The 15696-nt window shown below is 49.6% G+C and overlaps 1 protein-coding gene across 1 annotated transcript; it reads right to left on the reverse strand.

Moving 5' to 3' along the window:
- Window positions 1-3982: 3982 nt before the first annotated feature.
- On the reverse strand, window positions 3983-15515 carry DNAJB11 (DnaJ heat shock protein family (Hsp40) member B11). The gene is made up of 10 exons (XM_056499250.1): window positions 15341-15515; window positions 15002-15158; window positions 12172-12269; window positions 11151-11283; window positions 10158-10300; window positions 9540-9622; window positions 8770-8827; window positions 8139-8250; window positions 7439-7598; window positions 3983-4362 (listed from the first exon to the last, which is right to left on the reverse strand). Exons 1-10 carry the CDS (start codon window positions 15406-15408, stop codon window positions 4298-4300), a joined length of 1077 nt encoding a protein of 358 aa, XP_056355225.1. The 5' UTR covers window positions 15409-15515; the 3' UTR covers window positions 3983-4297.
- Window positions 15516-15696: the final 181 nt, after the last annotated feature.

Genomic DNA, 15696 nt, shown 5'->3' on the forward strand with positions numbered 1-15696 from the left:
GTGACAAGCACAGAGGGGTTATGGTGGCAGTACCCACCTCCAACACATCGTAGCCCCAAAATTTCTCTTCCTCACCCCAAACATCACCATTTGTTGCTCCAACATTTCTCTTCCTCACCCCAAAACCCTCAAGTGCCTCATGCTGGGGCTGCTGAAGCCTGGCTGGGTGTGGCAGTGGGGGACAGTGGCCTGGCTGCCTCAGAACTGGGAGCTGAGCTCCTGTTTTGCCACTGCTCCAACACAGACCAGCTTCCTGGCAGGCAGCAGCCACATACATGGCTCGTCCTTTCCCAAATTTGGCCACTCTTCCGCCGCGGATCACAGCCTGGGACGGGCGCCAGTGCGTGTTCCATCAGTGAGGGGTGGTTTCAATTTTCTCCTTGGAGGACTTCTGGGCTCTGCAGGAGGGTGAATGAACCCTTCACCCAGCTCCCAGAGTGACCCATCCTGCTATCTGCAGGGATTGCTGGGCAAGCCTTTGTTTTCCATGCATGGTTTCCATCAGCCCACTCTGCTGTTGCTGTCTTGGATAAGGGCTCAGATAAGATGCCCAAGCCTTGATCCTTGTTCCAGTGAGGCCCATGTGCCAGGAACCAGCTCTTTCCTTCATTCCATCCCATGGTGAACTTGGATGGGGTGGGCAGGTTACCTTTTGGACATCAGCTCCTTCTGCAAGGTTGGTATCTCCATCCTTTGGGAGCTGCCGTGGCTCAGGACAAAGCTGCAGGAGCTGCCCAAAACCAGTGATGGGCTCTGGTGCCTGCTGGGGGTGGGCGAGGGCAAAAAAGTGGGGCTGATGGGATCCATCTGGCAGGAAGCAGGATTATCCCTGTAAACACCTCTTACGCACTCGGAGCCTGCACTGGTGTCATTGTGGCTTTTCAGGACTAAACAAACCCAAATTCTCAGAGGTTACAGTGTCACAGGCGCAGATGTTTTAAATCCTGACTTTGGGACACCCTTGTTAACCCCAGGGGGCTGCACTGGGGTGAGGGGTTCTGTTTGCTCCCACGTGGAGGGATGGGGCTCCTAGCTGGGAGGAATCAGCACTTCACCTTCCCTTCCCAGCTGGAGGCTCCCACTCCAAAACCACGTGTTCGCAGAGCAAACTCTTCTCCTGGCACCAGCCCCTTCTCCATTCTTCCTCCACTGCCCAGCCCTGCAGCAGAACGGTTCAGAGAGATAAACACATGAAAACCCCAGATTTTTCTATGGAAAAACCCAAGTTTACACAGTGCTTTTAGAGAAGTTTCCCTGGAACAACGGCTGTTTGGCAACACCTTCACCCATGTCCCAGGGTTGGGAGCAGCCTTCAGTGTGACTGCCACTGGGAGCAAAGCCCTCCTTCCAAAACCCCCCCACCAAGAGCTGAAACTCCTTGGAGCAGCCCCAAAAGTTCACACCATGCAGTCTGGGATGGGGAATGTGTCTCTAGGTGCAGCCAGCCCAGGCTGTGGAGGGACAGAAGACACAGACAAGGCAGCAGGGCATGATGGAAATGTGGATCTGAGCCCTGTATTCCCTCCCATCATCAATCTCCTATGGAATCCTTCCATCTCTCCTTCCCCTCCTCTGGGATGGGAGGATCCAGCCAAAGGGTGGGAACACGGTGCTGATGGAGGTGATGACATCTAAAAGCCAACCTGAGGTTGGCCCTGAAGGAACACACACAGCCCCTGGAGGTGCTGAAAACCATTCCCTTCAGGAATAAACCACGACCCCATTTCAGCCAGGCCTTCCCAAAGCAGCATGGACTTCTCAGAGTGCATTCCAAGGACAAGTGCTTTCCTAGAATTGAACAACATGCCTCCATCTGAACCCTCACAATCCTCACCCTTCCAAGGAAATTTGTGTTTATTCCAGTTTGGGAATGGTGTTGCTTAGAAAGGACTGGAAATTCAAGCTGTGCATGACAGAATTCTCAGCCTGAAGGTTCAGTCAGCATCCTTGCTTGGTGCCAGACCACAATGTGAACACCTAAGCCTCGTGGGAAGCATTTCTGTGGATAAAGAAGTCCGTGTGTGCCATGACTTGCTCCCACCAGCTCCATGTCACTGGAGAAGGGGACAGAGGGTGTCATAGACATAGAGCACCATCTGCATTCCCAGTTGTTGGAAGAAAAATATTCCATGATCCTAAAAAAGCACATTGTGAGTGGGTCAGAACCAAAACCACTGGGAACATTTGAGCAAGCACTGCTGCTGTTGCTGGGCAAAAGTATGGGAGCCCTGGAAGCTTTGTGTGGAGGTGGGAAATGCATTGGATGCTAGGTCTGAGCACACCCTGCAGCAGGGGGGAAAGGGTGGAAGGAAGCAGGGATGCTTGGTTGGAATTTGGGGCTTTTTTTCCTGTTTTTCTCCTTGCTGGTGTGCAAGCCGGAGCTCTACAGCCATTGTTGTGCTCTCCAAAGAGTCTGGCCCCACAATGCAATAAAAACAAACCACAGGAAGGAAAGGAATTAGCAGGGAAAGGAAAAGCAGCAGTGGGAACAAGTACTCAGGCCCAAAATAAACCTGCTGGCTGCTGCTGGGGGTGCAGGTAGGAGAGGTTACAGCTTCCCCTGGGGGAGAACCTGGAGCTTAGGAGTGAAATTTGGATTTACTGCTACAGGTGAGCAGGGTTGCAAGGGGCTGGAGTAATAGGAAACAGCCCCATGCACAGGGATATGGGAAGGAATTTCTTTGAAATCTGAGGTTTCCTAGAAGCTTGAACTAAGAGGGAGCACGGGCAGCACCTGGAAAAGTCAGGGAATCATGGGCAGAGGAAGCAGCCTCAGCTGGGGTTACCACTTCATCCTTATGGAGTCTGAGGAGCACAGACCAAGGGTTTGGCATTGCAGGTTTGTGTCAGCTGCTCCCCAAACCCCTGCTGTGCTCTGCCAAGGCAAATGTACACAGAATCCAACAGGAAATCTTCCCGGGGCTGCTGCTTCCCCTGCGTCACTCCCACTGGAGCTGCAGGGGTGGGTGGGACTGCAGCAAGGGCAGCATGGACACGGGGGCTGTGCCTACCTCGAGCTGCTTCCTGCTCCCAAGGAAGGAAAAGGGAATAAAGCAAAAACAAAACCACCTTGAGGCTGCATCTGCTGCTCCCCAGCAAGCACTTCCCAGAGCCCATCCACTTCCCAAACTGGGAATGGAGCAAGGAGAAGCTGGAAAGATCCCACTTTACAGCCCCCAAGATCCCTGAAGGAACTGGAAGGAGTGTTGGGCTCTTCTCCCAGGGAACAAGGGACAGAACAAGAGGAAATGGTCTTAAGTGACAGAAAATTCCTTCCCTCAAGGGGTGGTGAAGCCCTGCCACAGCTGCCCATGGCAGTGGTGCAGTCCCCATCCCTGGAGGGGTTTAACAGATGTGTGGATGTGGCACTGGGGACATGGGGCAGTGGTGGCCCTGGCAGTGCTGGGGGAACAGTTGGACTTGACCTCAGAGAGCTTTTCCAGCCTCACTGATCCCATGATTTCTGTTGCTGCCTGGCACAGGGAAGCCCAGGTCTGTCCCAGAAACACACCACCAGGGAGGTTTTGCCATTCCAACTCCAACAAACACTTTATTCCCATCAGCCTCACCCGTCCTCACGGAGGACAGAGCGCAGGAGGGGAGGGAGCTTTTCCAGACTGGTTCCATGTAGGGGCAGTGAGGGACAACCAAGGCCATGAGGAACCATTCCCAAATTCCACCATGACCAAGGAGTCTTTGCTACGCTGGTGCAACTTCAAATTTCAAACCAAGCATTGACTTTTGGGACTTGGTAGTTAAGAGAGCCCACAGGGGCCTTGAGAGACTTTTTTCCCCAACCAATTGTGGGGCCTAACACAGCCCAGAGCACTCCCAACAGGACCAGTATTCCTGCCCTAAAACCAGACTCTGGATTCAGAGGGAAAGGTGAGGAAGGGCCCCAAAACAACAGGAATTTCAAAGAAATTTACACAAAGGACGTAAAAAGCAGGAGCAGCTATGAAAATATGTTGAGATGGCCAAGAAAAGTCACATCAAAATATATTTAAAAACCAGAAATTCCAATCTGTGTGGAATTTAAAACTCTTTTCCCCCCACCTATGTTTTCCTGCTCAAGGAATCTCTGTTGTTCCAGGACGTGGAACATGATAGGCAGCACCAGTTGTGTCCTGAAAAAGTATTTCCCCAAACTCTGAGCACTTCCATAATTTACAAACCAAAGATGGGCTAAACCTCAATCATTGCCCCCCTCCCTCTTCCCCCTTCTACAGTGGGCAGGAGAAAAGACTGCAAACAAATCTGACTTTGCATTTCCAGGGAAGTCCAATTTTTCCACACATCAATATCCCTGCAATCCATTGTAGACCTTCTGCACTGATCCTTGCTTCAACAGCTGCTTGAGACCTGCAAGGGAAGGGAGAGTGTCACACACAGAGCACAGCAGGGTGACTTTTCCAACACTTCTTCCCTGCTCCTGAAATCCCACACACTAAACATTCCAAGGAGCTGGCAGTTCAGGGATATGTATTCTTATTCCTGGTATGAAATTCTTACCAAACAGGCTAAAAGAATGAGTCAGCCCTTAAATCCATAATAACTCATCTCCTGGGGTCGACATGACAGGGAAGGGCTGGCAGGTCTCCACTGCTGCTTAAAGGGCAAGTCCACATGGAGCAGAGGAAGCAGAGTGGCAAAGGTGGGTGTGTCACTGTTTCTCCAGAGATTAGAGAGGGAGAGCCCTCTGATTAACTCAGCCTGGTCACTCACTGCCCTGGAGTCCCTCAGGACACAGCTCAGAGCAGCCTCAAAAACCACTGAGCCAAAAACAGGACCCAGAACAGAGGGAAAATCCCAACACTGTGGGTGATCTTCAAATAACTGAAAGAAGGACATTGAGGGCTGGAGTGTGTCCAGGGAAGGGAATGGAGCTGGGAAAGGGGCTCAGTCTGGAGAAGAGGAGGCTCAGGGGGAATCTTCTGGCTCTGCATAACTCCCTGACAGGAGGGGACAGCCAGGTGAGGGTCAGACTCTGCTCAGGGGAAAAAGGGATAGGATGAGAGGAAATGGCCTCAAATTGCTCCAGGGCAGGTTTAGATTGACTATCAGTAATGAAACCAACCAATTTACTTCTACAGAAGAAAATTCCAACCTTTCAGGCATGCAAATCCTTCAGGAAATCCTGCTAAAAAACAGTTTATCTCCCTGCAACCCTTGTCCTGCTTGTCTATCCTTAAACCTCATTCTATTGTCCTTGAAAACCAGTGATGGGATGTATAAGGGTCACAGTAGCTGTGTTAAAATACTGGAAAACTCTCCTGGAAGTATTAACTGGAAGTAGGATGTCTCTCTGCCAGGCAAGAACTTCTCATGTTCCTTCCCTGACAGCCAGAGATTCCTGAACTCTTTTCAGGAACACCAGGACAAAGTGAACCCCTGTCCAGGAGCTGCCCATTATTAGGAAAAGGTCATTCTCCAAAGCAAATTCACTTCCTCCTCTGCCTCCAGAGGAGGCTCCAAGTCACTTCCTGGCTGGTAGGTGAGAGAATGTGGCTCCTGAATGTCTGGTTCTTAGAAAGGAAGGCTGTAGATGGAGAAAGGTATGCTCCAGGAACCCTGAAAAAACTGGGATTAGCACTATTACACACCTAATTTCCCAGCAGCTTCCACACCTCTGGCAGCAGCCTGCAGGCCTGAAGAACACCCTCAATAGTGCACAGGATATTTCAACACATACCCGAGGTTTAATCAGGGATTTTAACCAGGAATCCTAACAATTGGTGCTACTGCACTTCAGGCACTTTTTACTGGAGCCTGAAGTCATTTTTTCCTTTGAAATGTTGCTGATACCAACAAGAAGTGACAAGTTACAGCACAGAGGGACAGGCAGCTCTGATCAGCAGTGATCAAGTCCCACTGCAGGAAAGAAGGGATATTATTTCTGCAACTCCAAAGCTTGGGGAGGTGCTCTCAGAGCCAGAGTATCTTCTGACAGCCCCAGGAGCTGGATATGTGGTCAGGAGATAAGAAATGAGGACCACTGCCAAGAATAAGGAAAGAAGGGATGTTTTGAATTCTGAAGCCTACAGTTTTCCATTGAATGTGTACACTGAACTGCTGCCACACACAGGGATAGACCTATTCCCTCATAAAACTCCTGACATCACGGATGTTTGGAGATACCCAGCACACAGGAAGGCATCTGACTGCCTGCCCAGTCACCTTCCCCTGGGAAATGGGGAATTGCTTTAGGAGGGACAGAAGCACCCAAGGCCCTGTTCCTGAACACACCCTTGCAGTGTCATCATCTCTCTGTTCCCAGATATCTGTAGAGGTGTGTGAGCAATTCTGTCAAAAACATGGAGGCTTCTGCCACTGCTACTGCCTAGTGTCCTCTAAACTGCCAAGAGCAACAGCTGGAATAACCTCACATCTGTTCCAGAGCTGCTGTTGCCTGATGAAGCTTCTGGAAGAGCAGCAGAGCCTGGACTAAGACTTTACAGTGGTCATTGTGCCCTGCACAACACTCTTGGAACAAGAGGGAAAGCACAGGGATAAAACCATGAACCAGGATCACTCTAAGCCCAGCTCAGAAGTACAGACCTCCCAGCCCAAACAGCTGCAGGAAGAGCCTTGGGACATCTGGAGCTGCAGCCACCAACTGGACTGCACAGGGCAGCTGGCACAGTGTGACCAATGCAGCAGATAAAATAAAATCCACCCATGGCTTGGCTTCCCACTACAAACTTGAGGAGTCCAGGAAATCCACTAAGAGAAGTGAATCCACTTCAGAAGAAGCCCTGGAAGAAGTTCTGGGGATGGGGATTTCCAGAAGAGCTGCACTAGTACATGCCAGGAATATCTTTGTCCCATGGCAGAGGATGAGGCCCTTGATTCCTACTCTGACATGGAGCAGCAGAACCACAGAGGCTGCTAGAGAAAAGAATTCTCTCCTAGGACTAGAGGATTTAAGGATCCACCCTCCTGGCAATTTTAGGATTCCTACATGGTTCATCAGGTTTCCATTTAAGCACTGAAGCTGAGCAGAAGATTTGTCCTAGAGGGAGTAGGGTGGAAGGAGCTGTGGGGAGGAACAAGCCCTCTCCTGATGCAGTGTGACATTCCTTACCCTTGACAGCAGAGGGAAAAATACTCCAAGAAAGTAGCAGCAAGGGATTACCCTTTGTGATCCCATTCCAGCCAAGGCAAAGCAGACAGAGGCTGTGGGGTCAGACTGATGAGCAGTTCCAAAACAAAGCACCTGCAAACTTGCCAAGAACTGCATTCCAGCAGCAGCACATCCCAACCTCAGCCACAACCACAGCAGCCAAGCTCCCTTGCTTCCAAGGGAAGTGGGAGTTAATCACAGGCCACCAGCCAAGTGTGCTATGCTGGACAAGGGGCACAGGGACAGGACAGCCCCTCCTGACTGCTGCAGCCCCTGGAGCTGGGCCAGCTCCAGCTCCAGGGCTCTGGCACTCACCTTCCCGCTGCTCAGCTGTCAGCTGCTCCTTGGGGAACTCCACATCAAAGGTGATGATCAGGGAGCCTTTGATGTTGTTGTTATCAAAGTTTGGAAGACCTTCTCCCTTCTTCCACAGCTTGGCGCCGGGTTTTGTGGTTTTATCCCGCACAATGTGAACCTGGCCAGAAAAGGAATTTCAGAACATTGGTAGTGGTACAGGAGCAGGATCCAGGGTCACTGAGGTTGGGAAAGACTCCCAAGATGATTGAGTCCAAGCCATGACTGATTCTGACCTTTTCAACCAGAACAGAGCACTGAGGGCCACATCCAGATGTTCCTTGGACACTTCCAGGGATGGGGACTCCACCACCTCCCTGGGCAGTCCATGTTCTGTGTGTCACCCCAATACTCCAACACTCTTTCCAACCCACTGGAAAGCTCCATGTAGCATTGATTCCTTGCCAAAACCAGTGATATCCTGTGGTTCCAGGCAGTTTTACTGGACACATGCCAGAACTAACACCAGGCACTGCTGGGACAGCCTGCAAGTGAGGCACACATTGTGCACCTCTCAGAGAGAGCTCATTTTAGCTCCATGGGAATTGGCCTGGAATGCTCCAACAGAGGGAATACTGGAGATAACCAGACCCTGAGCAAGCCAACCCTCAGCACAGAGCTGCAGCTGATTTTGGGATGCACACATCACCCTGGGGCTCACCTTGTGCCCATCCAAGTGGGCAATATCCATCTCAAAGCCTGTCAGTGCCTCGACCAGCGAGATTGTCACGTTTGTGTACAAGTCATCTCCTCTCCTTTCAAACACTGGGTGCCTGTGGAAATAAAAGCCATTCAACTTTACTCCTTCCTCAGAGGGGAAACAGGTCCTTGAGCGTGTGTCCTTCTATTTAGGAGCTTGGAGAAATCATAAATAGGAGGGGAAGTGAGAAATTCATCAAATTTAGCCTCTTTTTCCTGTGTAAGATATGCACTGATAAGTGTCTTTTCTATTTCTAGGGCACTGAGTGGTGAGGTGTGGCAAGAACTCCTGACTCACACAGCAATTTTCTTAGTAGTGCATTTCCTTACAATAGTCAGATTGTGCGCTAGGAAAAAAGGAGATATCTATTCTGAATCACACATGGTGAATTCAAGCCAAAAAAAATAAGATATTTTGATAATTCCACTTTTAACAGCATCAAGTCCAGCTTGTCCAGCACCACGAGGGCTGTGCTGAATGCCAGGCCTGCACCTGCCCTGTTGAAGGGCAAGCTCCATCTGGCCAAGCAAGAGCCTAACCTAAGAGCTAAGAGCCTAACTTAAGAGTTAAGAGCCTAACTTAAGAGACTTACTTAAGAACTTTTATTCGGAATCGCAGATCTCCTGGCTCCCCATCCACGTGGGGCTCACCTGTGGGGGAGAAAGGAAAGTTTTGCTTAAAGGAAATAGTTAGGAATGAGTGGAGAGACAAGCAGGATGTTGCAAACTTGCAGCTCACAAGTCAAAGGAAAAAAAAAAAGCAACTAATTGATCTGTAGATGAGCAAAATTAAACATATCCTGAAGAGCTTAGGGTTTTCTAAGAGTTGCCTCAGCAAGGTCACACCTCTGCTTTTCTGGAAGACCTGTCTGCATGTTAATGATGTCCTTTAGTCACTGAAGGGAAAAGGGGAACTAGAAGGACACAGTGCTTCCAACCACATGGGTTTTGTGCATGTCACCACTTCCAGCTAAGGGAGTGGAACTGTGTTATCCAGATTTAGAACTTGCTCTGTGTATGTCCCCACTCCCAGCTAAGGGAGTGGAACTGTGTTACCCAGATTTAGAGCTGGTTTTGTGCATGTCCTTACTCCTAGCTAAGGGAGTGGAACTGTGTTATCCAAACTTTGGAACATACTCCTGGATTCCAGCACATGCAGAGGACACAGCACTTCCAACCACATGGATTTTGTGAATGTCCCCACTCCCAGCTAAGGGAGTGGAACTGTGTTATCCAGATTTAGGAATATGCTCCTGGATTCCAGCACATGGACACAGCATTTCCAACCACATGAGGGGCTTGGGCACTGCCAGTGCCAGGGAAGGACTGGAGAGGAGCAGCTCAGAGCTGAGCACACACTCACCTTCCCCAATGAAGGGATACTCCATGCCATCCCTCACTCCTGGCTCTATCTCCACTTCCAGCGTCCGCTCCTCATTCACCAGCCTGAAAATGGGAAGATCAACCCAACACTCAGTTTCCAACTTTATTTATTCCAACTTCACCTCAACTTTAATTTGTGTCATTGGGGTAAGGAGAACAGCCTCACAAGCTCACACATGCTCTCCCTTGTTCTCACATCTTAACCTAGAGGGTCAGAGCTGCCTTTTTGGTGAGCTGAGACTCAGGGAGTAGAGAAGGTGAAGTTGAAAGCTCCCAAATACACAGTCAGCACCAGGGTGTGTGACTACAGCATGGCATTCCACATCCAGCTGTTCAGATTTAGCTGTGTGACTGTGCAAGGAATAAAAGGCTGGAAGAGGAAACTGGGGAGCTCTACATTTCAACAGATGAAAGAACCAAAAGTGTCTCCCTGGACATGGGAACCTCGTGCTAAGCCTTCCCAAAGTCCCCAGCTCTTCCTGGGAATACAGGCGTGTTCCCCCACCTAGTGGTGGGTTTTGGAATAAACATCCCTATATTCCTCCATAAAATCACAAAATGTATCATTCTGTGGAGCAGGAAAGATCACCAAACTCACTTGACGTTGGGACATTCATCACAAACGACTTCCTGAGTCATCTGGAAGCGCCCAGGCCCCAGCTGGGTGGTTCTCATCTCCTGCCTGCAGTTGCATTTCCGTTTGCCAGGTGCCTGTCTTGCCACTGGCTTGTTCCTGACAACCTGCAGGGAAGAGGGAGAGGTTGAAGCCAGCATTCCTGGGTCTCCACAAGGCTCTGGATTTCTCTGAACAAAGAATGGTTTGGGTTGGAAGGGACTTTAAAGATCACAGTAGTGCTACCACAGTAGCTCCAAATGCGGCCTCAGCAAAACACTGACAAGTTTTCACCTTGTGATCACACACTAAACACCAGAAAAGCTCTCTCTGATGTCACTGTTGCCATTCTCTTTCCTTTTCCACACTTCTTCACAGAGGAAAGGTAACACTAGGATGGAGAACCCCACACTCTGGTTATGACACTTCCTTGTCCCACACAATAGGGAAATTGTCTGGAGTTCCCCCAACAGCCACAACACAAAATCAACCAATGGAAAGCCAGCATGGAGGGATGTCAGCACCAGAGATGGAGCTTATTTAAAAGAAGACAATAATTTTCCATTAACTCTTCTCAGTTATATAACCTGGAAACTTGCAGTGACATGTTTGGCCACAGAAGGAGATTGAAAAATTTTCAATGTGGTTTTGCAAGAATTGCAAAGTGAATTTGAAGCTTATGAACAGCCCCTCAAATATCCCTAAATTTTACAGAGGGACAATTTACACCTCTTTCAACTGAGCTGGTGACTGACAGCCAACAAGTCAGTATTTTCACACTTCATGGAGATACTGCCAGATGCAAGAGGTGAATAAATGTGTGGTTTCTTCAGTAAACTACAGGAAATAGTACCCCAACATCCTCCACTGCCACTCCACAGAAAAAGAGCATCTATTTCAGCTCTAATTCTTGGGAGAAGATATTCTGAGCTCTGGTAACCTGGGAACAGCTGGAAACACTGAGACAAGTAAACTTACTTCTACAAAGTTTCCTGAATACACCTCCTCCAGTGTGACCTCCAGGTCCACGATGATGTCACTTCCTCGGGGAATATTCCTGTCTTGCTGGCGTGGGTTTCCTCCAAACATGAATCCAAAGTCCCCAAAGAAACTGGAGTTAAGCACATTGATTAGGTCAGGAATGAATTCTGGGCAAATGCTTCTACTCCACTAAAAACCAGCCTCCTCCCAGTTCTGAAGCTCCAGAGTAAACCCAGGAACCTGCTGCAGAAAACAACTAAAGCCTTCAAACAAAGCAGCACCTTGGGAAGAGTTTTCTGCACTAAAGAAAACAAAATTTGGAGCAGAACACTCAAAATCTGACCTCTCCACACTGCACTGCTGCTCAGCTGCCACCACCAGAAGGTGCAAACTCAGAGTAGCACTGCAAATCACTGCTAGCAGGTTGGTTTTCAGTAGCTTCAGGATAAGAGGGATGAGGAAAACTCCCTAGGAATCCTGCATATTATCCCTCAGAACAGAGCAGAGCAGCAGTGCAAGTCCTAACCCAGGATTACAGCAGCTGAGCAACTTCTGGAATTACTTCAGGACATTTATCCAAAAGGGCAGAAAAATCAGGATTTGTCCAAACAATGTGCAAATGCCTTTGGTTTTTAATGCTCCAAATTTTACAGGTGCTGTGCAAACAACCACAGCATTGCTTTGCAGAAGGAAAAGTGTCCCCAAAGTGATGTGTGACAACAGGTTAAACCCCAGTCACACACAGATAACCTGAGAAAGTTTCCACATGTTTGAAGCAGGTGCTGCACCTGAAAAAACACCCAGAGGTGCCCATGTGGGAAGCCTCTAGTGGTTCCTGCTTGCAGCAAGGAGTGGGGCACACCAAAACTGTATACCCACTGTAACTGTATTTCTTCAAATTCTCAACTTGCACATCAGTGACTCTGGGCCAGGTAAAAACCCCATCAAAGGGCTGCTTGAGCATCACAGAATGAGAGCAGCAGCTGTAGGACAGCCCAAAGGGGTTAAACCTCCTTACTGGGAGAAGATGTCTCCATGGGAGCTCTGGTGCCCATCCTTCAGGCCCTCCTCTCCATAGGCATCGTACTGCTTCCTCTTCTCCTCATCTGACAGCACCTGGAAAAGGCAGGGATGTGGGAAAAGCGTTCACCTGGAGCTGAGGGGAGGTGTTGGACAAGGCTCTGAGGGCCCACAGCACTTCTCACTGGGGACACTACAGGAGCCCTGCTTGCTGTGCTGGCTAGAAAAGTGAAGCACATAACGAGCACATTTCATTCATTAAAAAGGCAGGAGCAGCTTGGAAAATGTAAACAGTGAGTTTATCTTAAATATTAACAGAGAATCAGAAGGAATAACTCAAATCCTACTAAGTAGGACATGCTGAGACAAATAATCACATACCACCATCCCTGTGTCTCAGCCATGGCTTTTAAAACTTTTAAGCATTGGTTTTATTCCCTAAGTTTTGATCTTCACTCTTTCCTGCCTCAGAGATCCAGAAGTCTCTGGTCCCATCTAGTCTTCCTTGCCCCTCCTCCCCCACTGATCATATTTGGAAAGGCCAGAGGTGACAGATTGGCTTTCAGAAGGCTGTACAGGAGTGGAAACAGATGGAGAAGCAACTCAACAGGTAGAGAAGCAGCTAAAAGATGAAAACCAGCTGAATTTGGGGTGTTTGGAGAAGCTGTGGCTGCCCCATCCCTGGAAGGGTCCAAGGCCAGGTTGGACAGGGCTTGGAACAGCCTGGGATAGTGGAAGGTGTTGGGACTGGATGAGCTTTGAGGTCCCTCCCAACTCAAACCATCCTGAGATTCTGTGGAATCATACCACTGATAAATAAAAATAGGGAAAAAATCAGTGGTGACTTCACTATTATCACCCAGCAGATAGGGGCTCAGTTCTTCCTTTGCCACTTGAGATTCCCATGGAAACTCCTCCCAAATCCATCCTGAGATTCATGACTCTTTGTAGAAGAGTCTCACCTCCCTCTCCTGGGATCAGCCTCCTTCCTAGCTCAAACAGCTGAATTCAGATCACACAGCTCTGGGCTGGAATCACTGAGTCTGTGAAAATGAAGAGACTGAGCAGGTTCATTAACCTACTTTCCCCTCAATTTTTTGGGAAAGCTTTACCATTATCAGTTACCAAGACCATGAACAGCAGTGCTGTTAACAGAGGCAGTATAGTGAAGAAAATTCTGATTTATAAGGGACACCCAGTTCTGGTTCCATTTTGCCCAAAACAACCAAATCAACACACTGTATTCACAGCTAATACAGCAGAAGGATTTCCAAGCTGTCCTGGCTAAATACAGATAAAGACCTTGCAGGGAGGGCAGCAAAAGCTTCCTCCAAACCTCACACACATCAATACTGGATTTCTGATTTGATTTTACAAACATTTTTTCACTCAGCTTTTAAATAGAAATAATAATCTCAACTGCTGGCAAACACTTAAATCAACTGGAACTCGAGGAAGAGGCAGAGAAATCCTCTGCCAGCAGAAAGTGCCAACAAGATCCCAGCTCACAGAGGCAGCACCAAACTCACAGCTCCACATGCATCAATCCTGAGGTGCTGCAAATGATGGATTACTTTAATCCACAAAAAAATTATTTATATTCATTTTCCCTGTGATAATTAAGCCAGTTTATTAAAGTCTGAACTAAAAATGGGTTCAAGTTCTGAGAAAAAACTAAAGTGAACAGTTTTCTTTCTCAGCACAGCATGAATAAATGCTAGCTGGTTCTTTCACTTCCTCATTTGAGGGATATTTGCATACCTGAAGAGCACCAGGGATGGAAGCAACTACAAATCCTTTCCCCTGCAGCTGGATTTTTCCTAAAGGACCTCAACATCCCACCCAAAGAGCAAGTCACTGCTAGGAATATTTGCTAATGGAATTTTTCAGCACCATCTCCTCTGGGTCTCTCTGCTGCACAGAGCAGATGGAATCCAACAGTGACAGAAGGGAGGACAAAAAGGACAGAAAACATGGAGCAAACAGCCTGCATGCCATCACCATGTATGTACAGCCAGGCAAAGCAGGCTCTGGCTTCAGACCTTTGGGCAATAATCTATATTTGATTTATTTAATGCACTGTGCAATTAGTGTGAGGGATCATTTGCGTGCCACAACATCATCATAGAATAACAGGAATTCTGTAATTCTAACAAATGTTTTTCTCACTTAATATCCTCTAAACTCAAGACCAGCACCTTTCACTTCCCATCAGCTCAGACTAATCCCAGCCAGGCCCTACACACACTTGGAGCTGCTGCACCTCCACTTCTTCCTTGAGGAACTGGGAATAAATTCCAAAGAACTTTAAGCTGGTGCCTTGCTGAGAGCTGAGGTGTTGGATTATCCTCTGGCAGGAGCAGCTCTCCAAGCAACCTGGATCTTTGTTTGAGTATCTGGAATTGGATGTATTAACAGGGGCAGGATGGAATTTGATGTAGTAATAGGGGGAGAATGGAAATTAGGAAGGAAGGAAGGAAGGAAGGAAGGAAGGAAGGAAGGAAGGAAGGAGTCCCTGCCTGCAGCAAAGGGATGGAATGAGATCATCTTTAAGTCCCTTCCAACCTAAACCATCCTGGGATTCTGTGACAACAAAAGGTGTAGGATGGAATTCAATATATAACAGGGGAAGAATTTCACGTGGTAACAGGGGAAGGGCTGATTCCAGCTGCACCTTATGGAAGAGCCTTTACATCTCCTACCAACCTCCTTCCCCATCCCCTGAACGCCACAGGACGAATCCTCACGACTCTCAATGGCCAAACTCCAGTCTGTTTTCCTACGAGCCCCATCCACCCTTGCCAGCCCATTCCAGCTCCCGGCCTCACCTCGTAGGCAGCGCCCAGGTCCTGGAACTTCTCCTGCGCCCGGGGGTCGTCGGGGTTCCTGTCGGGATGGAGCTGCAGCGCCAGTTTGCGATAGGCCTTCTTGATGTCCTTGATGGAGGCGCCGCGGGACACCCCCAGGATCTTGTAGAAGTCTCTCCTGCCGTGAGGGGAGAGAGAAGGTGAGGGAACAGGGAGGGGTGCAGGAGAACGGGGATGGGATGGGAGGGAGACAGGAGGGGAAAGAGGAGAAAGGAAAGCGGTGAGGAGAAGGGAGCGGGGTCCCTCCGACCCTGAGTGGGGAAAGGCCCGGTGCTGAGGCGGAACCCCCGGCGCACTCACCCCGCGGCGGCCTCCCCGCAGAGGCAGAGCAGCAGGAGGCAGAGGCGGCCGATCCAGGCGGGGGCCATGGCGGGCCCGGCCCTGCCGGCTGAGGGGGAGCGGCGGCAGCGGCGCGTCCAGGCAGCTCCGCAGCGCCGCGGCCCCGGCGGCCGCCGCCAGCCAATGGCAGAGCGGGGTGTTTCCCGCCAGCCAATCCCAGCGCGCCGCCCTGCGCCGCCAGCCAATGGGCTGCTCACACTTCACCGCCGCCGGCCAATCGCCTGGCGGAGCGTCGCCGCCGAGCGCGCCGGCCCGGCCCCGCCATCCCTGCGGGGTGACTTCCTGCACAACAGCCAATCAGCGAGCGCGGCTCTTTT

Source organism: Oenanthe melanoleuca, chromosome 9 (genome assembly GCF_029582105.1).
Source record: "Oenanthe melanoleuca isolate GR-GAL-2019-014 chromosome 9, OMel1.0, whole genome shotgun sequence".
NCBI classification, from domain to species: Eukaryota; Metazoa; Chordata; class Aves; order Passeriformes; family Muscicapidae; genus Oenanthe; species Oenanthe melanoleuca.

Coding starts and splice junctions, on each gene's coding strand:
- DNAJB11 (XM_056499250.1), bottom strand. CDS start 15,408: ATGGCCCCCGCCTGGATCGGCCGCCTCTGCCTCCTGCTGCTCTGCCTC. Junction 12,270..15,001: donor ACCTGGGCGCTGCCTACGAG/GTGAGGCCGGGA, acceptor TGCCTTTTCCAG/GTGCTGTCAGATGAGGAGAA. Junction 4,363..7,438: donor GACAGCTGAGCAGCGGGAAG/GTGAGTGCCAGA, acceptor CTTCCCTTGCAG/GTCTCAAGCAGCTGTTGAAG.